The sequence below is a fragment of the Pseudorasbora parva genome, chromosome 12 (assembly GCF_024679245.1).
Source record: "Pseudorasbora parva isolate DD20220531a chromosome 12, ASM2467924v1, whole genome shotgun sequence".
Lineage (NCBI taxonomy): Eukaryota > Metazoa > Chordata > Actinopteri > Cypriniformes > Gobionidae > Pseudorasbora > Pseudorasbora parva.
In genome coordinates this window covers 41796864-41820130 of record NC_090183.1, presented here as the reverse complement: position 1 = coordinate 41820130, position 23267 = coordinate 41796864, and the positions used below count along the sequence as shown (strand labels likewise).

The 23267-nt window shown below is 36.1% G+C and overlaps 2 protein-coding genes and 1 pseudogene across 3 annotated transcripts; 2 read left to right on the top strand and 1 right to left on the bottom strand.

Moving 5' to 3' along the window:
- The first annotated feature begins 3057 nt into the window (after positions 1-3057).
- On the top strand, positions 3058-6191 carry rplp2 (ribosomal protein, large P2). Its single transcript, XM_067460351.1, has 5 exons — positions 3058-3187; positions 3972-4095; positions 4390-4438; positions 4549-4650; positions 6058-6191. Exons 2-5 carry the CDS (start codon positions 3973-3975, stop codon positions 6132-6134), a joined length of 351 nt encoding a protein of 116 aa, XP_067316452.1. The 5' UTR covers positions 3058-3187; position 3972; the 3' UTR covers positions 6135-6191.
- Positions 6192-7726: 1535 nt separating this feature from the next.
- LOC137093375 (uncharacterized) lies at positions 7727-9146 on the top strand (annotated as a pseudogene).
- A 2072-nt stretch (positions 9147-11218) lies between these two features.
- On the bottom strand, positions 11219-22594 carry LOC137093684 (apoptosis facilitator Bcl-2-like protein 14). 2 transcript variants are annotated; one of them, XM_067458528.1, is made up of 6 exons: positions 22484-22594; positions 22025-22090; positions 14212-15016; positions 13984-14121; positions 12677-12747; positions 11219-12493 (listed from the first exon to the last, which is right to left on the bottom strand). In XM_067458528.1, the coding sequence occupies exons 3-6, from the start codon at positions 15005-15007 to the stop codon at positions 12155-12157; spliced, it is 1344 nt and encodes a 447-aa protein (XP_067314629.1). In that variant the 5' UTR covers positions 15008-15016; positions 22025-22090; positions 22484-22594; the 3' UTR covers positions 11219-12154. The 2 variants fall into 2 exon arrangements, with proteins under 2 accessions (XP_067314629.1, XP_067314628.1); XM_067458527.1 differs by lacking the exons at positions 22025-22090; positions 22484-22594 and adding an exon at positions 15426-15531.
- Between the last annotated feature and the right edge of the window lie 673 nt (positions 22595-23267).

Here is a 23267-nt window from a genome sequence, read left to right as displayed (position 1 = left end):
TTTCAGTTTGTAGTCATTTGTTATTGCTGCATAATTTTGAGTTTGGAGCTCTAAATCCTTTACTTTATCTCAATCGATCTTTTGAACTTTTAAAGAAATCAAGTAAACTTGTCCCTGATATTATGTTTTGATATTGCTAGTTGTTATCTGATTTTTGAACATCCACCACTACATTGGAGCCTGCTAGCAAAATTAATTTAAATAGTATGTCCATGTTTAGGGTCAAAATTTGTAATGCATCTTTTGGTCTAAGAAAAACTGATTAGTTTGTTTGGTCATAATATTTACGTCACTAATATTAGCAGTCAGTGGTACAACCTCAATACACTTTTTTAATAATCGTACACCTCAAAGGAATAATGTTGGTGTTTTTTAACATTTCCTCTTTGTGATCTCTAATTACAGCTGTCAGGAATAATAAAAGAAAACGTTTTTATTTTTAATTAAAAGTTAATTTAAGATAATTCAATAAAATATTATGAAGAACTTTGCTGTTCATATGATGGATAAATATCATTCTAGCTTGTTGCTAGTATAAATGATGTTAATTCAAGTACTGTACACGTGCTTTGACCTTAAACTATGCTTGTGCATCTTAAACTCAGGTAGACAAAGTTCAGGTTTTTTGTGTGATGCTCAGACTTTGTTAACCCAGGCAGGCAACATGTCTCAATCTGAAGACATTGCAAATATACCCGTCTTAATATTATAATAGTTGCATGTGTAGCTACATGTATGCATCCAAACAGTTATGCCACTCTTAGGCAGAAAGAAGGTTATGAAATTCCAGTTTCTCTAATGTTCAATAAATCAATGAATTTGTACCTAAATACAGTTAACATGCGAAAATGTTCTTATTAAAAAGAAATAGTATCGGGTGGCCTTTTGTTAGCATCTTGTAGCATTATTCCACTTGCTTGCCATCTGTTACAGTGGGATTTTGAAAAGTGCTGAGTGTCACTAAGTCCTAGTGATCTCCTTAGTGAGGTGTGAGTTCATAATCAGTCTGCCGTGTTCAGTCAGACACACAGCATCCTTGAAGAGGACCGTGGAAATGAATCAACTAAATTAAAATGGCTACAGCTAATTAGTTTCATTCAGTTCATTTAAATGGCACATTCTCAAACTTCAGGTATTAAAGACTGAAAACTAATTAAGCTGCTGCCAGTTCAATTACTTCAGGCTTTATTCTTCGTCTGCGCTCCGGGAAGACCAAACAAAGGCCTGTCTCCAGAAGTTGAACATTTCATTACAAAAGCAATTTTCAAAGGCCTGACTTTTGGAGAGCATTAATCACGATGGCAGAAGGTGACGGAGTTGTGGAGGAGCAGGAGATTGAGACACAGGAGCTCAACGGTGACGAGGAAGCCTTTCTCCATTTTAGCCAGTATAGTGAGGCTCGGGCTGCCGTGCCATGGGAGCAACGCACCTTCAGAGAGAAGGTGCTCCACCACGCTGATCGGATCTTCCTGGGTTTTTTTATACTCTTCCTACTGGTATTGTTTGGGGAGTTCCTGTATAAGATGTGGTATGTGTCCAGCGGGAGGAAAATCTTGGAGTTTATTCTGGAAGCTGTGACATATCTCTTTACACAAGAAAAGGATGAAGAGCTAATAGAACTGTAGACATTCCTGCAATTCATTCACTTTCCCTGATCAGAGATCCACTGCTTTCTACATCAAGATCCAATTGGAATTGACTCAAATTTTAGATGTTGTGTGGATTACCAGTGTCCTGTGAAACTTGTTTAATAATGTAAATGGTTTAAGATTTATGTGTTTGCCATTATGAGTTTTTGTTCCTGTCAATAAAAAGTGTCTGGCTATTCATTTTTGTTCACTTATAAATGTCTGGAGCTGTTTGTTTTACTTTAAATATGTGCTATTCTATATTTTGGCTATAATGTAAGGTCATATTTTACCTTTTGACCATTCCTATTGCCACACACACCTAATCCTATCCCTGAATTTACCCATCCAAGAAACATGGGCAAAATAATTTTGGCAGATTTTTTAAGTCTTTTTACTAGTGGGGACGAGTCAAATGTCCTCACTAATCAGTTGTCATAATATTTTACTATATAAGGGAGGACATTTGTGCCCTCACAAGCATAGCCAAACAAGGCAAACACACAAAAGGATCTTTACATCACTATGCGGATGATATATTGTGTATACACTCTTTTGTCTTTGCCTCTACTAATAAAATAAAGAGCTGATGCAATTATGAATAAATAGGCTATTATAGTAAAATTACTCGAGTAAATACCATATTTATACTGTATACTGTAGCATACCTCAGTATTTACTATAGTTTATCAATTGAATAATACTATATGCTATAGTATAAATTAACAAAGTTGTAAATACTATATTACAATTTACTGTAGTATCTTTACTATGGTATAGTTCAAAACACTATGGTATTTACTAGAGTAATTTTACTTAAATATACTATAGTATTTTTTTTAATTAGAAAGCTGATCAGTTCACCCACAAATAAATTCTGTCATAATTTATTCACACACAAGTTGTTCTAAACCTGTATGAACTTATTTCTTCTCATCATTATCTTTCTTCTCAGATATTTGGAAAATGTCAAAAACCAAACAGATGATTGTACCCCTTTGACTTAAGTCAATGGCTACCGACATCCTTCAAAATATAAGTAACGTTAGGCCTAAATGATGACAATTAATTTTAATTTTTTTTAATGAACTATCCCTTTAATGGTGGGTTAAATAAAGATAAAGATAAATACACAAGTTATTGAAATTCTGCTACTTTTTCAGTTTCTTATTTAAACATTTTTAGATTTAGTTGTTCATACAATATTTCAAAATATTAGTTAGCTAAACTGGTGATTTTGATTTTTTAAATTAAATAAAAATACCGATAAGATAAAATATATAATTGTATTTGTATAATAAACAAGTTCAAGGCTTAATGTAATGCCTTTTTAACTCGTAACTGTCAAAATTAGCAGCATTGACAGAACCATGGACAGAACAGGACAGAACGAGGGAAAAAATAGTAGCCAATCATCGTCTGTCATTTTGTCAGGGCGCATCGCACAGCCAATCAGATCATCGCCTACTGCTACATTCGTCAGCTTTTTCCCTCTACTCGTCCTCTCTTTTCCGGAAATTGCAGCGTGACCTACGTTTCGTGTCTTTCGCAGACTTAAAGTATGTTTTTTTATTGACATTACACTTATATGTTGAACGTTTTAAAATGTGTATAGGTACAGTTTTATTAAAATGATAGTCGTGATTAAAATTCAAATGTATTTTCAGTCTGTAAGAACGTGCGTATCAAGTTATATAGCCAGACTCCATTTTGTTTCCTTTCTCTTCAGTCAGAGTAGAATTGAATTTGGCATATTGTGTTTATAGTTAATAACAAATATAAGATGTGTAGGATTAGATGCTCTAGTTATTTGAATTATGCTTTAAAATATAAATATGTCACTACCCATAAACAAAGCATTGATAAATCTGGTCAGACTTTCAGTACGCGAGAGTATATTAATTTATTTTCATAATATATCAAGTATATAGTAAATATTTTGTTTGGTTTAGATTCCATGTTTCCAATCTTAAATTCGGAGGTTTTTTGTCTATATATTGGGAACTACATTTGATATGTTTTAGTCAATATTTTCATATATTTAGTCAAATTCTTCATAAGATCATGAATCAAAGATAAATATATGCTATATATTTATAAAAATGAAAAAATAAATAAAAAGCTATGTTCTTTAAAAAAAAATGAAAAAATATTAAACATAAAATAATATATATATATATATATATATATATATATATATATATATATATATATATATATATATATATATATAAAATAATTTTTATTTCATATTGATATATTTGATCGTGTCTTATGAATAGAAGATAATGCATATAAACGAATCCATGAATCGGTTGTGAATAAGTGTATCCTCTCTTGTAGAATGCGTTACGTGGCCGCTTACCTGTTGGCTGTCCTGGGTGGCAACACCAACCCATCCGCCAAAGACATCAAGAACATCCTGGGGAGTGTCGGAATCGAGGCCGATGATGAGCGTCTTAACAAGGTGAATGCTGGATTTAAAAAACCTGTTTTTAAATCTGACAACAGAGTTTAAAGTGTTTTATAATGAAACATCCTAACATTCATCATAACATTAGTTTTTTGGGGGGGGTTCTCCACTCCTCACCTCTAATAAATATTTTGGGTATATTCTATTATTAGTTTTATTATAAGGAATTCAATAGAGTTCTGTGTTGTTACATATTGAACCCCGGTGCACTTGTTTCCTTGTTGTTACTAACACAGTAACTAAATCCCCAAATGAGTCAATCCTTCTGTTTTTGGTATTACCCAACAGGTCATCAGTGAACTGAATGGCAAAGACATCAATGAAGTCATGAATGCCGGTAAGGCTGCATTGCTTTTACTGTTTGACCTACATTGTGTTAAAATTGTGTGAGCCATGAGTTCTTCATAGCACTCACTTTTTTGTTGTTTTGCTTGTATTTTTCCCCAGGCCTCTCTAAGTTAGCCTCCGTTCCAGCGGGTGGTGCAGTGGCGGTCTCTGCTGCTGCTGCTGGTGGCGGTGGAGCCGCTCCTGCTGGGGAAGCACCTGCAGGTGGGTTTTAAACCTGTTCATTATAGTTAGCTAAAACCACAGAAAAACTTGTTACTTGAAATAAACTAAACTTTAACTGAAATAAAATAAAATATAATAATAACTGGGAAAACAAACAAACTGAAAATATATATTAGTGTTGTCAAAATCAGCGCATTAACGTATGCAATTAATGTTTTTAGTTTAACGCATTAATAATATAACGCAATTAACACAGCATCAGTTTGTTTCTGTCATCTTTTGACTAGTCTTACTTTATATGATCATACTCTTACACACACCCAACACACACAGATTGTCACCAGTATTGCGCACAAAGAGCGCATCAGAAGCCAGTTCTTTTTCACACTTGAACAAACAATGACACACAATTATGCAAAAATGCCAGTCAAGTATTTGAGTATTCTTATAAGAGCAGTCTTAAATTACCTAAATATTTGTGAAGAACTTATAGAGTTGTGAGAAAATGAGATGTGTATGACGGCAGTGGCTGATCTTAAAGTGACGGCAGTCACTTATGATCTCTGTCATGTTAAACAGAACAAAGGTAACAGAGAAAATTGTAGCCTTTTAAAAAAAGAGTAATCTATATTAATATTATTATTTATGCAGTGCAGACTGTTTGATAACTTTAAGTTTATGTATATTTCTGTATATACTGTTAGGCAGAAAACACACAGGTGAATATGACATTTAATATAATGGGTTTATGTGAAGTTCACCTAAATCAAAAGTAGTTTTTTGAAGCTTAATACATTTTGAAATTGATAGCTTTCAGTTATAATAATAATGTCTATCATTAATATTAAAAATTAAAATTCATAGAGACATCGATATTAGTATCAGTGACCTTCTTTCATAAAAAGGGGCCATTACAACAAATATTTAAAATATACTGTCTTTAAGTTGTTTCTACATTAATTTGGAGAGTAACTGAAATTATTACTATATAAAAAAATGATTACATGATTAATTACAGAATAGTTTTTTATTAATTAGTTTGTTGAATCGATTGACAACACTATATATATGGTAAATGGACTGCATATATATATATATATATATATATATATATATATATATATATATATATATATATATTATTGTTATGAAAAATAAAAACTAAAGCAAAATATGAATAACTTTAATACTATCTCTGGTACTGACACCAGGCACAAACAGTCCAGTTAGTATTTTGAATAGTGAAGATTATTTTGGTATTATAGGCTTACTTAGGATATTTTTTTTAATTCATGGTCATGGTTTAAATATAATAGCACTTCTTCCTCATTCCCTCTCACTGATAATCTTTGCTCCAGCAGTGATAAAGTACTTTGTGTCTGAAGTCAGAAATAACCAGGAAACTGTGCATTGTGTTATTTGACATTTTGCATGTTTGCCTTTCAGCGGAAGAGAAAAAGGAAGAAAAGAAGGAAGAATCTGAGGAGTCTGATGAAGACATGGGCTTTGGCCTCTTTGATTAGTCTTTCTTTTGTTCCTGTAAAAATACAATAAAAATGGGAAATATTTGTGTTTTACAAGATGCTTTATGATTTTTTTGTGATTACCGTTTTAAGTTGAATAGAGCTTGCCAAAATCGGTTGCATCCAACCTTTTTTGTTTCTATGCATTTTTTGTATTATGATATATATAATGTAATATCCATTTAATAATAAGACACAATGTTTTGAATTGGTAAATGCTGGAATTACTACTTTAATAAATGCTTTAAATTAGATTTAGATTAATAAATGATTTAATTAACTAATTAAACCTTCTTTAGTTAACTAATGGAACCTTCTTGGAAAGTGTTACTAATAATTGTCATATATCTATTGTTAGATATGAATCCTAAATCATGAAATATGAAGGCACGTTTCAAGTTATAAATTAACAATTAAGAAAAACGAAGGGATTGGTGTTCATTAAGACCATTTCCTAAACATTCCTACTGCACCTTCTCCATTTTTGTTCAACAAAGAGGTTAGTTTGGCTCCAAACTCATTTCTTTGTTTGACTCAGTAGTTGGCATGTTAGAACACTTGAAACAGAACATCATATATAGTTGTCTGCACATTAAACTGAGATAAGATAAAATATATTAACACTAAAAATACCCCTTTGGAGGAAGGTGACTTCTAAAATAACAAGAGCCTGGCAGAAGTCTTGGAGCATGTGTTGGTCAGATGTCCGTTGCAGTATTGCAGCCATCAATCACTAGTCTGTGGTGTATAAAAATAGATCCAGGGGGCAGAATAGCATAAACTGGCAAAAACCCTGTCATGCTGACTGGCCACTGCGTCGCTCTCTAAAATAAACCTGGGTTTAATTCACTGCTCAAGGTAAATGTAGTAGCTTTGCTGCTTTCCTCTTCCCTCCGGGACTTGAAAAATATGAACTATCATGTAACCTAAAATTGTACACAGGTTGGCTATTTCTCAACTCTAGAGGTGAATGTAGATTAACTGGTGGCTTATATGTGCCATTTAAGAAAGACATTCTGTAGAAAATATGAAATTTGCTATTATCAGGCTTTACGGAGAAAAATATGAACCCTGTCACCTGGTTTTACAGACAAGGATTAAACCTCTCAGACTAAAATGCATGTTTGAGCTGTTTTAACGGAAAGCAAATTGCTCTGACATATCTTAAAATATGTCACTGCCATTGTTTCGTCACAAGATGCACATCAAAAGCTATACTTAAATGCCCTAATTGAACCAAGGCCTTAATCTAGAAGCCCTGTCTGTGAAACCAGGCCTTACACTTGGTTTTAAATTTAAGTATGTATTTAAGTATACTTACTACATAAAGGTTACTTAAAAATATGCTTGAACTTTACTGAAGTATACTTCATAAAATTAACCTGAAATATACTTATTTTTCATTCTGAAGTAACATTTCTAAATGTTTTACGAATATCCAACTTAACCGTTTCCAACCGTTTAACCTCAGCAGAACATTCTGAGAATGTTTTCTTTTAGCTGGACGTCTAGTGACACAGTCAAGTACTTCAACATTAATTCATATTTAAAATGCATGAATACACCTCACAACCATTCAAAAGTTAAAAAAAAAAACATTTAAAAAAAAGAAAAGAAATGTATAGGTTGTTTTATTTAGCAAGTATGCATTATTGATTAAAGGTGATAGTAAAAAAAAGTATAATACAAAATATTTATATTGTGGTTTTCACAATATTAAGTAGCACAACTGTTTTCCACATCGAATAAAAGTTTCTGGAGCAGCAAATTAGCATATTATAATTTTTTTCTGAAGATGACAAAAAAGTCATAAATGTCATGAACTACACCTGTTGATGGCTTTGACACCAGTTATTTCTGAGAAAAGCTCCAGCTGCAATTGTTTGCAGATTCCACTTGGTTTGATATTGTTTAATACAAGAACCTTTTTAAGGAAAATGTGCAGTGTAATGTCCAGTACTGTATGCTGGATTATATGTAAATATGTACATGCTAAAATGAAATCTCTCTCTTCAGCTTTGCTTTGTAACCTAGCAGAACAGTTTGGCATCTGGACCTTTCACAACAACATCTTGTGTCGTCTCATATCACGCCTTACTTCCGTACACTCTGCTCACTACAGCTGTCATCACCTTCCTCTACAGGTTAAACCTTTAGTCTAAATCAGTTGCTCATGTTCTTGTTTGTTTATCTTATCAGTAGAAAAATATGCATACTCTTATTCCTAGTGTTGTTTTGCATGAGTGTGTATGTGTGGGAATAGATTTTTGTGCTGGGTGAAGAAAATTCCCCACCAGGTTCTGAATGGAGGGAATTCAAACAGGATGTGGTCGTACACCTGCGCTTCGCCCTCACACACTTGAGAGGATTGTTGCCGAACAGGTAAATCGAGGAAAGTTTTATACATGATTGACCTTGTAATCAACATTAAATGATTTTACTTCCGTAATGTGACATTATTTCTGAATAAAGAACTACATGCATATTAAGATTGTATATTTTGATCTTAATGCCATTATTAGATGTTTCTGAATTTTTTCAGATTCCTGCTTTTGCAAATTCCACCTTTGTTCCCCATGTCTACTCTGTTTTTTTGCACCCTAGTCCTGTCTCCCTCCTCTTTCTTTGACTCTCCTACCATGTTCCTCTTTTTCTTTACTTTCTATTGCTTTGCGTTTTCTGTCATGCCATCTTCCAACTTCAACTTCGAAGAAGCAGCTGAAGCACAGGAGCCAGAGCCATCCTCTGCGGTTTAGACAACAATCCTTCCTCTGCTTCTAGCTCGCTGTATCCGGCAATTTCTGCAAAAAGACTTAAAACATCATTACAGCTGCAAAACCATATCTTCAACCTTCCTCAGAGTTAGAAATAGACAGCCATTCTGAAACACCATAGCTTCAGAAAGACATGCTAGATTATGACAGAAGCTTATTACTAGACTTGGAGAAGTGCAGGAACGCAGATCTCTCTTCTTCTAGTATCTCCTACATGGATGTGCAAGAGGAAGACTGAAGGACAGCGCTTTATTTATTTCATACAAGTTAAAACAAGGCAAAATTTGAGCTTGGGTAAGTGAAAATGTAATAGATGTCTAACCATAGACCAAGAATAGACTAGTTATCTAGATCAGTGGTTTTCAAACCTGGCCTGGAGGCACAGCCCTACACATTTTGTGTCTCCATCATTTATCACCCCTGATTCAACTCATCAACTAGTTAGTAGAGACTGCAAGAGCTAAATTGGGTGTGTCTGATAAGAGAGACATTCAAAGTGTGTAGGGCTGGGGTGCCTCCAGGACAGGTTTGAAAAGCACTGATCTAGAACATGAACATGTCAAAGAAATTAAACCAAATACCTGTAATTACTGTTGACTTTGCTTATATAATGGAATATCATACATCTCGCAAGTTATGTTGGCAAAAAGACATGTAACCAAATTGAGGTGGGTTACTCACAGCCGGACTATATCGGGTCTATAGTTAACTGAGACGGTAAATGACGGCTAATGCTTGCTGGGAAAAAGTATCAGGGCCCTTTTATGATTAATTGAAATCAAAAAAGTAAGTGTTTTAACTCAAAAAAGTAAGTGTTCGTGTTGCCTTAAAATTTGAAGTTTAGTCAACTCAAATATTATAGTCAACTAACTTAGCACAACTTTACATTTCAAGTTGACTGAACTTGAAAATTTTAGGCAGCACGAACACTTATTTTTGAAGTTGAAACTTAGGACAATATTACTAAATGATTATTTCAGTGAAGTATGAATAAAGTAAACATGTAATATTAAACATGCCACAATCATTGTTTTATGTAAGGAAGTGTATGTTAGCCTGACAAGCCAGACCCACATCAAGATGTTTGGTCTGGAAACTCACCATTGGCAGGGCTCAATCCGAGGGGCGGGATAAACGGTTGTCTTTCAAACTCCCTCTGCACGCGATAGGATAGCGGTACACCAACCAGAGCAATGACGGTGAAGGGGAGCTCGCTGACTGATTAAACATTCGCCGTATCCGGTCGGCTAAACTCCGAACACATCTTCCCTTTTTAAGAATGACTTCAGTGCCGCTCTTTGTTCTTTTCTCAGAGAAAAGCTTAACTCCAAGTCTTCCGGAGGCGCGGGCAGAGCTGATTCGAAAGACCGCTGCCGTTTGCCAGTTTCTGTGTTTACTAGAAGACTGTGTTACTAGAAGCACGCAAACGCAACTCGGCCGTCGTCATTATGGCCCCGCCCGCCGACTCTATAGCCTACCTACACGATGTGATTGGGCCGTCCAGATTCTGAGGAATACAGCTCAGATAGGAATTGAGAGTTGCTAGACCACACTTGCGGGCAAATTAAATTTGCTGCCGCTAGGGTGCGTCTAGATTTCTAGGCTAAGTGTATGTAAGATTGTGGCCAAAACTGGTACTGCAATGACTTTCAAATGACTGCAGAGCGGTGTATCCCCCTCCCCCCGGATGCCGAATCACTACTGACTTCATGATTGGAGGACGGCGCTTCAGGCCCAAACATCAACATCAATTGAGGGCTGCAACAACTTTTAAATTACAATATCGTGGCCGGACTACTGTTGTCAGTGATATAAGTATTTGAAATTAACATGATTTCTTAATGTCTAGTGTCATATCAGGGCCATTTTATGATTAATTGAAATACATTTCTTATATGCAGTTCCTTTAAAATCTACTAAATGCATTATCAATTTGGATTTGGACCACTCGATTTATTGAACAACTGTTAATTGAAAAAAAAAAGCCTTTTATAAAATTTTAAAATACGCAAAATTAAGGATGGATCAAATGCTGGCTGTAATCATATTACTGACATACTTTTCTTGGTCATTCATTAACCATATTGTTAACTGTTTCTTAATTGATTTATTTTTAATCTTGAATAATTCAAATTTGGCATTTAACAACATGTTTAAAGAAAATAAATGATATCATGGACAACACTTAACAAAACATATTTATTAAATATATTTTTTCTTCACGGTCGAAACATTCTGCATATGCCCGCATACACAGTAAAAACGTATTTAAATGCTTAGTGAGTGTAGCTTAATAGTATACAGTATATAAAAATAATTATTGCAGCTGTGCAAATTTGCAGAATACATAAAATTCACATTAAGCTTTCTCTAGCTTAATTCCTTCATGCCCCCTTCCCCCCAATTTACAGTTTACAACATTATATGTTAAGGATTGATATGTTCACATTAAGAGAGAACCGCATATCTCAAAGGGTGCTGGTTTCAGTTTCTCTAGAAATATTCACCAAGAGTTTCCTTCAAAATTGTACATGAATTTAACAATGTTCTATGATATAACCAAACCAGCTCTGGTGTGCGGTAGCACATTATTTGTATTATTGTGCAAAATACAAAATGCCTATTTTAAAATCCTTCATTATATTTTTACGGTTTAAAGGTATATCCAGCAAAACTTTGTCAACTAGGCCCTGTTTCCACTTGGCATTAACATGTGTTTTGGTCGATCGGATCAAGTAGACAGAGGAGAGACATTCCTGTTCATACCTGGTGTTTTAACCTGTCTCTTTTGTCCACTTTCAACCACTTCTGTCCTGATTTCTTTTCATTCATGTGACATATACATTTTAGTTTCTGCTCTGACAGAGCAACACCACGCCAAACGCTGTAAGTGTGTGTTAGAAATCAGGAATGGTGAGAGAACATTGTATTTGGCACGTTTTTCATCTTCAAACCAAACTTGGGCCTTCAGCCGACAAAGTTTAAATCTTGTCTTGCTAGCACGCTTCCCATAATGTCTTTTTGTTGTTGTTGCAGACTTTGTTTTCGAACGCATTCAAGTATTTTTACACTATGAAAGCAATCCAGTTGAACACATTTTGGACTACCTCTGGAAGTGGTCAAAAATGGACAAGCTCAACGTTTTAGACTCGTCTACACCTATATATAGCATTGTCCAGTTGTGATTGGATTGACCAAATCACATCTTAATACCAGGTATAAACAGGGCACTAGAAGCTCAAGCTTCTACAAGCTAACAAATTGTTGCTCAGCGTTCTGCGTGTTCTGATCCTCTGCTCTAATGTCATTGAGATGTGGATGGCTCTCGCTCATGTGAGTGAAGCGATCTTGGATATACTGGTTCCCAAAGCCCATGATGTGACCTGTGGCCTGGCGGTGTAGATTGGCAACTTGGGCTGTGAAGTCCAGAGTGAAGGCGAACTTCACCAGCTCTGGTGCCACAACTGGTGCTGTGTAGGTTTTCTTATTTGGAACTTCTGCCTGAACGTATTGATCAGCCATTTGCTGGAAGGATCTATAGGTGATCCCATCCAGATAATTGCTCACTGTGCCGTTCTCTTTCAGCTGGAGGGACAAGAGATGAGAAAACATTAGTGGGAAAAAGGAAACGGGTGGACCTCTTTTAAATACCACATTGTGTGGAACAGGTTAATATTTCATACGTGCTTGAAACTGAAACTAAATATGCAAAACTAAAACTAAATGTCTCGTAATGTTCTTGTAATGTAGGAAATGAGATACACTTACCCTGTCATCTATTATGTCCCCTTGCCGTTTTATCAGTTCTGTGATTCTCTTGATAACCTCTTCTTGTGAGACTATAGTTGCAGAAAAATTAAGGAATATTATAAAGATATCGTGTGCTTTAAGCAACAACAAAAAAACAACAACATGAGGCTGAGACTTATGCCTATGCGCTCATTATTTACTCTTTACAGGTCTTTCAAAACTGAACTCAAATGAGATATATACACACACACACACACACACACACACACACACACACACACACGTTGGTCTATGTGGTTTACAGGGACTCTCCATAGGCGTAATGGTTTTTATACTGTACAAACCGTATTTTCTATCCCCTTACACTGCCCCTGCCCCTAAACCTACCCATCACAGGAAACATTCTGCATTTTTACTTTCTCAAAAAAACATAATTTAGTATGTTTTTAAGGCCGTTTGAATTATGAGGACATTTGATAAGTCCTCATAAACCACATTTATAGTGTAATACCAGTGTAATACCCATGTAGTTATAAAAATTTGTGTCCTCATAAACCACATAAACAGGCTCACACACACACACACACACACACACACACACACACACACACACACACACACACACACACACACACAACCCAGCTTTTCCGTACAGTAACAAATAAACATAAAACACACCATAACACCAAGTAGTTTCATATCATTTGTGTGCTGTATTCAAATATTCTGTAGCCTTTGTGTGAGGATATGCAGATTATGGAGAATAATAATTAAGAAAGCGGAGCGAGAGTTCATAATTAAATGATAATTAGCATTACTTCAGAAGTCATGGACTCATTTTATGGCAGTTTTTGTCCTTTATTGTCACTATGAATTGTTGAAAATGAAAAAATATATATCTTTTGCATTCCACTAAAACAATAACAGCATGTGGTTTTGGAACAACATAAGAATGCGCAAATAATTCTTTAAACAATTAGCAAAACACTTTCAATTTGCTTAAGTGATAACTTGCAGTTTATCCAATTAAAATTCTGTCGAATTCAGTTGTGCAAACCTGTATGATTTTCTTACTTGGAGGAACACAAAAGAACATATTTTGAAGAATGTTGGAAACCAAACAGTCCTGCAAGGGAGACATTTCTCAAAAATATCTTCTTTTGTGGTCCTCAACATGATGGTGAACTATCCATTCAATCCTTCTTCAGTTGTCTTGGGTTATTGAGAAACTGTGCTACTATACAGGTTTGTGGCATTCTTTCTGCCTAATATTTAACCCATCTACTTTGCATCATTCAAATAGATTCTTTTATAATAACACTCACCCTTTACACCATTCTGGTCTGTTGGTTGATAAGTGGCATTGTCATCGGCTGGCTTGTCTTTCACTTCATGCACAATTTTCTCCAGTTCCTCTGACATTTTCTCATAGTACGAGGTAGTGGGTTCCACCATCTTTACAGCTGTGAAACAAAAAATGATTTAGAATTTCCTCCCCAATATATGCAAACTAATATAGCTGAACATGAATTGAGAAAATCTGAGATACATACATTTTGCAGCGGACATATCTCCACTTCGCCTCCATTTTGACGATCTCCTGTGCAAAGGTTTCTTTTTCAAAGACTTTGAGCGTCGCAGGTTGATTTCACCTTTTGATTTGCTATCAGCTAAAGGCAAACAAGACATTTGGGGTGTTGAGGGTTGGGAAAGTGAGAGCTGTTCTTCGGTTCTCTGATGATCTTGTTCCTTTTCATTGCCTCCTTTGGAAAACCAGCTCAAGAAAGTCTTCCATATGGTAGGTTTTTTTGTCTTCTTGCCTTCTTTGTCCTTCCTTTCCACTGTAGAAGACTCTGGCGTCTTTGAATGAATATCTCCAACAGTAACTGTACTTGTTTGGGGGAGAGCCTCATTGCTTTGCCCAACTTCATCCTTGCCCTTATCCAAATGTTGAAACCACTTCTTGGGTTTGCCATTGGACTTCTGCGACACATTAGAGCCATCGTTGCGACGCAGACTGCCTTTAACTCTCCACTTTTTGGATTTCTTCTCAGAAGATGAATCCTTTTTATCCAGTTGTGGTTCAAGGACAGACTCGTATCTGATGTCCTCATCTGAGATGGAGGCTTGGGAAGACAAGTTCAGAGATGTATGTTTGTGATCTCTTGTCTTCTGTTCTGCGGTGGCAACCCATTTGCGTGATCTGTCCTCCCGTCTCCGAAGACACTGCGATCCATCGTTAAGGCTGAGACTTCGCTTAACATACACCTCTAGCAACCGTTTCTTATCCTTTTCTCCAACTGAAAGCAGCTGAGGGGTGTGCTGGGTATCACCTGAAATGGATGCCATGCTGTCACACTATAAAAAACAAAAAAACAATGCAAATTAACATTTATTTGCATGACAAGTTAATGGCCCAATTCTAATAATTTGGACAAATATCGTCAGTTCAGTCACTGAATACTTTAATAGGCCACCACATTCACTTTTTTAATCTCCATGTGTGTTTCAAATAAGAATGCCATTGTGATGGTTTATATGATTTTCTCGACATATATATATATAGTCAATGAAGACAAAAAAAAAACATTTTTGAGTGAATTATCCATTTTAAATACTTACATAATATCCTGTTTAAATACTTTTAAATTGCACGAGTATAAGCTACACAGCTAGCAACGACAACACAACAAAATACGACATTACAATGCGAACATTACTGGAAAGCACTGAAATGTTCGACTAAACCATTTATTATTTGACTTACAATTTCTCACACTCGTTGATGTTAGTCCTATCTCCAGTGGTGACCGACTGTTTGTGTCTTTAAGGAACCTTCGACGTGTAGGCAACGTTTAAAGACGCCCATTTTCTTTGAAAGAACCACCAATCAGCATGCGCTTCTCCAGAGGTGACATCACTCAGGTAGGCACTCGTCAGGTGATGTTTACAGTTTCGGCGCAGTGTTTTATTTTCTCCTGGTTTAAAGTACAGTAAGGAAATGCCACCAGAATTTTTTTAAGTTAATTTGAAGAGGAGCGGTTTAAAATAAGCATAGCCTACGTGCAAAGCTAGGCCAATTAAAACAATAAAAGAACAATTCATTAATGAGTCATGAGTTTGGCTTGGATGCATTTATGCCAAACGTGACAGATTGCATCATTATTTAGTCAGTAGGCCATTTACTGTAAATTCTGTTAGATGTCATATAGCCATTAGCCTAAAATTCCTCAACCTTATCTGGAGTCGCTTTGAAGAGCGTCTACTAAATGATCAGATATAAATGTAGCGACCTAATATAAAACATGGAAAATCTGACTCTGACTCGTAATACAAATGAAAGTAAGACTAAACAAGTGGGTATGAGAACATTCGTGATTTGCAATTAAAAAAAAAGTTTTCTTTTTGTCTGGGAATGGCATTTCTGATTTGATGAAAATAATATAAAATAATGCACTAATGTTACCAGACAAAAATAAAAAATAGTCATCCATTATGCTTTAAAGATATAGAAGATAAAAACAAGATACAAACATCAGTAACTATTTGGTCTTTACTTGGAAATAATTGAGCTAATTTGTCCATTAATTTGTCCTAACTCAATACATTATGTAACATGTTGTTGCATGAAAATGAAAGAGAGGGAAAATCTATTCAGAGTCAAACCAGTTTGTCTTCTGTGTGCTTGTTTACAGGCTGCTTTTCACCAAAAAAGGACATCTTTCCCATGCTTTCACTATTGATTAAAACAGATGTAGTCATAATATAAAATACTAATGAATACTAATTTTTTTTTTGCATTTATACTAGTTTATTGAATTGGATAATACATACATCAATGCATAAATATACAAATAATATCCGTTTGCATATTACCTTATGTCCTTATGTCTCAAAACATAGGTCTATATTGAGTTTGTGATGATAACACGAATAGAAGTGCCCCAAGGTGATTTCTTTAACTTTGTATAAAGTGCCAATACAGACAGTGTAGGTGTACATTACATTCGTGTCCAGTAAATGATGACAGGTGCACTTTTTATAGAATAAATAGTACTTCCTGTATGTCTTACATAACACATTATCGTATAAAGATACAGTTCCATTCTGTGATTTATATTTCTGCATATCACATAAATCTACTTCCATGTGTGTAAGATAAATTAACTTAAGGCATCTTTTATGTGTTTTTGTGGTCCATTTGCACTAAACAGTTCAATACCGTGGCCACTAGAGGTCATCTGAAAGATGTGTAAGCAGACCATGGCTGCTTTACTGAAATCATGACAGTTTCTTGGAAGTCAAATATTTGACTTGTCACCTTGTTTTCACTCAATAATACCCTGTGCATTGCACACACATGTAAAGCCTCCCAGTTTACGTCACATAATTCAGGGGAAGAACGTTTTATTGCTGAGAGGCGTAGTTATTGCGACACTGCCAGCAATCAGCAAACCAGATCACGTGCTGTGGTTTGTGGGAAATGCACCATGCAGACAACTTTGTACAAAGAAGTGCCTGTTCGTATGATTTGGACAGCTGGGATTTTGATGCTATATATGAGCATGACCTTTGTTGTCAATTTAGCATTCAAGTGAAGAATTGCACCCTCGCTCAGGAGTGTGAGAGATAGCAGAGACGCACATCAATTCTCATTATTCTAAACCAAGTAAAGGTGTGATTTGGAGATTTCAGTGTCCTAACCAGGACATGAAGGGACAAGATAAAGTATCCCCCAATGCATATAGCTGGCAGGAAGCTCACCTTCCAAACACACATATGTTCTCAGCCAGATGATTAATGTTTGCTGCATATTGCTTCTAAAAATACAAGTGCTTACTAATGCTTTCTTTAAACTCCCATGTAATGATGTTTTTATAAATGTGCTACTGTATGAAGTTAGTGTTTTATAATGATGAAAACTTTTTAAAAAAAACCCACCGTATTCAATGTCTTTGTGGTTTTGGGGTATGTGGGTAGATTGCAAATGATGTGGCTACATATGTTAACATGTTTATGAATGTATAAGGAAAAATGTTGCCTATTTTTAGATGATTTAGTGATTGATCCCCATTTCTTTTATGTTTTTCCACCATTTTAATCATCCATTTATAATTAAAAAGAACAAATGTCTCTCGATAATATGTATAGCTTGTCTTCTGCGGTTCAGAGGGTATACACAATATTTTATTAAAAAATATTTATTTTACTCTGAACTTTACTCCAGTTATTAGACCATCATGTGACCATTTTGAATTATTGAGCGAGACCAAAACATCATGTAAATAATGAATGAGCAGGGTGTAACAAAGCTGGGTAATAGAGAGTCAGAGGCACAGACGTGAAGCAACAGGGGAAATCCCTCATGGGATGAGTAACATTCATTAGTTGATTTTACAGCTTAATTGAGATGAGATGAAGGGGGAACCGTGAGTTCAGCACGTTGACACAGATATTCCTGGTCATTTTTTCTACAACCAGTTGATCCATATTACGAGCCACACTTGTCTGAGAAAATTAACTTCTTTCAACTACTCTACTTTATAGGCACATGACAACATGATATATAATGAATATGTATAGGCCTATATTCATTAGTTATTCTTATTTTTTTTTTTTTGCTATATCATTCATTATAATTTTGTTAATTGTACCTATGTTTATAACTTTGTAGGCTAGTAGAACGAGTGTGGCTCAACTGTAATTACTTTGCGGTTGTACACAAATGTCCTTTGCTGTAATTACGTTCTCAAGGATGCAAACGCGTTGCGCATGCGCAAATGATATGTTTACGCATGCAAGGCAACAGGTAAGTTTGGTAAGTTTAGTTTTTGCGGAATCCGTTATGATATTGACGTATTTGTGGGGTGTGATGATACATCTTATACTCTATTGGACAACACAGTTTAATCTAGTACACTAAGCTTTCTATCCGACTTGAGTTTTTGACTCATTTGAACTCATATAACAGTTGTGTTGATGTACACTGTATAACAAATGCGTTTTGAGTATCTTAAAAAAACAACACGTACGAACATTTGTACACAAAATTGCAATTCCAAAAAATAATCAAATGTTGATTAAATAATCACGTTAAAGCGAACGAAGTAACTGTTACATGACTGCATCTGAAATCCCATAGGCATAATTCCCTACTACTATATAATATGTCCGAATTCACAGTACTCATAAAAGGGTAGGCAACGAATTCCCGGTTGACCTATTATTTCTGAAGAGATTCTGAAGTGGGCATACGATGGACACTTGACTTTACTATCCCACGAGGCCACGGGAGAGAATTTGTGATGGCAATTACACTACACAACTGATACTGGTGGTAGGTCACAGATAATAATGAGAAAATGGCGAATGACACACTTCAGAATCTTGCTGGAAGTAGTAGGTCATCCAGGAACTTTTTGCCAACTCTTTTATGAGGACTGTGAATTTGGACATTCTTCTTTTGTAAACTAAGCTATAGTAGCGAAGTATGTGATTTTCTGATGTTGCAAAGTCTGAAGTCTTTTTGAACAATTTTTTAAATGGCTTCTACGATCTTAGCTCAACAAAGTCTAACACAAAAGACTTTCTCTGTTTCTCTTATTTTACTATAATAATATAATTATACAAAAACAATTTTGTCCAGTAATTTTGATTATGATTTTTGCCTGTATATTACAGATTAGCTAAAACGGTTGTCCTCCTTATGGTTGCTAATATCAAACTTTTTGTCCCCCTTTGTCATTGTTGGATAGTGTTACTTAAGAATAAATAGTGGTTCACACACTATTTTGTTTTGTACTATCACTTACACAGGCTGTTTGCTCACATGATTTTAAGACTTCTACATAAATGCCATCATTGCCGAATGGTGTAGGCAGGGCCTCCTTTTGCAGCCAATACAGCATACACATTTTCTTGAGAATTATAGATACAAATCCTTCACCGTGGCCATAGGGATTGTGAGCCATTCTTCTTCCAGAACAGTGGGTAGGTCACTATGTGATGCCGATGGTACAATGTTTGAACCATTGGGTGCAGCACATTGTCCTCCAGAATGGTTCGGTAGTCCTTGGCAGTGATGTGTCCTTCAAGCACAGTAGGGAATTCTTTACAACATAACTCCCATGGATGTAAAGGTGAATGTGGACTCATCAGAGAACAATACATGTTTCACAGACCAAAATTTACACTGTTGGCACAATTCAAACTGACATTTGGCACTGGCACGAGCGACCAAAGTTTTGGCTATTGCAGCCCAGCCATGAATATTGGCTCCGTGGAGCTCCCAACCAGCAGTTTTGGTGGAAACAGGAGAGTTGAGGTGCACATTTACTTCTGCAGTGAGTTGGACAGCTGTGGTTTTATGTTTTTTGGATACAGTTGGGTTAGTACCGGGACATCCCTCTCAGACAGCCTCCTCTTGCGTTGACAGTTACACCTGGTTGGATGTGTTTTGTCCGGGGGTATGCTGGTGTTACCCTGGATATATACCGTAGCTCTTGATACTCCACAAAGATTGGCTGTCCTAGACACAAATGAGCCTGTGACATGTGCACCAATAATGGAATGTGAAATCAGTGAACATAGGCCACCAGACCTCGCATATGTGAAACCTCCAACACTATATTGGCCGGTGTTTCATTTTCAGTGTCCAGTGTATACAATATACTGCTCAAAAAAATTAAGGGATCACTTAAATCACACATTGTATCTCATTGAAGGAAATATTCAACTTGAAAATCTTTATTTATATACATTCTAATTATGTGACAACAGTCAATGAAAAAAACAAAATCATCAACAAACTGAGGGCTGGATTCAAAATCATACCAAAAATCAGTGTAAAAAACTGTAAAAGTTACAGGCTGATCCAACTTGAATTAAGTTTATTACAGTTACAGCAACTCATAATGTAAGTCAGTAGTGTGTATTATAGCTCCCTTGTGCCTGTATGAACTCATGACAACGTCAGGGCACGATTTCATCCTGGTCGGGAACCATTGGCTACCATGTGCAGGTCTGTGCGACCCTCCAAGGATATTCCTCCCCAGACCATTACTGAACCAGTGCCAAACCGGTCATGCTGGATGATGTTGCAAGCAGCATAACGTTCCTCACGGCATCTCCCGACTCTTTCTCATTTGTCACATGTGCTCAGTGTGACCCTGCTCTCATCCGTGAAGAGAATGAGATGTTCTCTGGCAATTGCCAATCGAGCACGGTGCTGAGCTGTGAGCACTGGTCCCACTAGAGGACGTCAGGCCCTCATGATACCACCCTCATGAGGTTTGGTCAGAAACATGCACACTAGTATCCTGCTGGAGGTCATTTTGTAGGGCTCTCCCAGTGCTCCTCCTGTTCCTCAGATACCAGTCCTTGCTGCTCAGTTGTTGCCCTTCTACGTCCCTGTTCAGCTCTCCTCGTGTAACTGCCTGTCTCCTGGTATCTTCTCCATGCTCTTGAAACTGCTGGGAGACGTCCTTGCGAAAGCACGTATGGATGTGCCATCCTGGAGGAACCTGATTGGGTTGCAGTGCCTCATGCTACAGACAGTGACAAGTAGGGTTGGGTACCGAGACCCGGCGCCAATATAGCACCGGCGTGTACTGGACCGAATCAGAATGCAGAATTCGGTTCCGGGGACTTAAGTTCAAACAGCTTCCGTGTAGGCCTGTCATGATAACAAATTTTGCTGGACGATAAATTGGCCAAAGAAATTATTGCGATAAACGATAATGTTGTCGCTCTGAGACCATTTTCATCTAAAATAATGATAATGGCATAATAATGCAGGTACACCTTTTCAAAGATCAATAAACTTTAATTTCTAAAAACTATTTAACTCTAAAAATGGAAAACATTTTAAATAACCACAATAAATGAACAAAACAACCAAAAACAATAAAAGCATGGACTCTCAGTCTGTTTAAAAAAATGCATTTAAATAAGTACCAAAAACAATAAATAAAATGGATGAAAACTGCAACGGATGGTTGTGTTTTAGGTGCATATTAGGGGCGGCACGGTTCACAAAACCCACGGTTCCGTTTGTATTACGGTTTTATGCTCGCAAGAGCGTAGATTTGGTTCGAACATTGGGATGCCTGTTTTTTTTTTTATGCGTGTTGTTATTGGATTATTTATTTATTCACATCTATCTATCTATCTATCTATCTATCTATCTATCTATCTATCTATCTATCTATCTATCTATCCATCTATCCATCTATCCATCTATCCATCTATCCGTCTGTCTGTCTGTCTGTCTGTCTGTCTGTCTGTCTCTCTCTCTCTCTCTCTCTCTCTCTCTCTCTCTCTCTCTCCCTCTCTCTTATTTTATTGATTGAATGGCATATTCTTTACCTGATCTCCTGCTCCTTCTCTCCTTCTGCTGACTTATCTACCCAGCTGCTTTGCCTCGAATCTGTTCTAAAACATGATATTATTAAGAGATTATACACCTCATAACGTTATGAAATTTGTGTATAATCATTCGTAAAATTCTAACAGAGATTATAAAAAGAAAGAAACTAAGTATTGAAACAGTAGGCAGCGATTCACTGATTTAATGAGTGAACCACTTTCAATAGTTCATTCATCCAATTCGTTTAAAAGTCTGATTAATTTAGGACGGAAAAAAAACACTGATGTGAATACTTTTGTCATTAATTACAGACACTATTGAAAAATGAACTAGCAAACCAGACGGCTGCTCTTTTAACTTGTTATACTGATAGTTATAGCTAAATGCATTGCAATGGATTAACGTTAGCTAGCTAAAACATGTGGTGTGTACTTAGCTATTACACAATATTTTCATACCTCATTCTCAGTATATGCTTTATTTATTTGTTTGCATCCCTCTCTGACCAGCAGTGCAGCACTTCTCTTCATTTTTGGCGCTAACGTTACCCCCGTGTGCTCTGCTCTCCCATTCAAACACCACTCGTGTTGTTTTGGTGAAAGTGCGACTCATTGGTAAGGCGTTACCAAACGGTTCAATGGAGGGGGAGTATTTTTTGTCAGATTTATTATGACAAAATCATATTTGATTAGGAACAAAATTATTGTTACAAAATAAATTAATTATTTTTCATTTGATCTACTGTGATTTTCATGTTGAAATATTGGGGGTGTTGTAACTGATGGATTTGAATATTGAGGGGGTTGCCTTCCCCCTCCACCCCCCCCCCCCCCCAATAAACTACGCCCCTGCACGGTTTTCCGTTCTGTACGGTTCTTGTTGTTTTTTTTCTTGTAATCCAGAAATGTAATTCAGCATATGATATATTAATTATCCACAATTTAGGATACAGTATTAAAAAATAATTGTTAAATCATAGCCTAATCATGCACAAACTGAACTTGACCCTCTCTGAGGAAAGTGATATTTTGATACAGCAAGAGAGAAGTATTGATGACATGCTTTTCATTTATTTGGCAAAAAAAGGAGAATGTGTATTGCTATCTCTACAGGAACTCATGTGCCTTTTTAGCACACAACGATTGAACTGAAGAATTAACTTGCATTTATCAAACTTCAGTGTAGCTTTAATCCTCGTTTATACACAACGTGTCCGTTCGAGCGCGAGGGTGCACGCTGCAA

Coding starts and splice junctions, on each gene's coding strand:
- rplp2 (XM_067460351.1), top strand. CDS start 3,973: ATGCGTTACGTGGCCGCTTACCTGTTGGCTGTCCTGGGTGGCAACACC. Junction 4,096..4,389: donor ATGATGAGCGTCTTAACAAG/GTGAATGCTGGA, acceptor ATTACCCAACAG/GTCATCAGTGAACTGAATGG. Junction 4,439..4,548: donor CAATGAAGTCATGAATGCCG/GTAAGGCTGCAT, acceptor ATTTTTCCCCAG/GCCTCTCTAAGTTAGCCTCC.
- LOC137093684 (XM_067458528.1), bottom strand. CDS start 15,007: ATGGCATCCATTTCAGGTGATACCCAGCACACCCCTCAGCTGCTTTCA. Junction 14,122..14,211: donor AGATATGTCCGCTGCAAAAT/GTATGTATCTCA, acceptor TTTGTTTCACAG/CTGTAAAGATGGTGGAACCC. Junction 12,748..13,983: donor AGACCAGAATGGTGTAAAGG/GTGAGTGTTATT, acceptor CTGCAACTATAG/TCTCACAAGAAGAGGTTATC.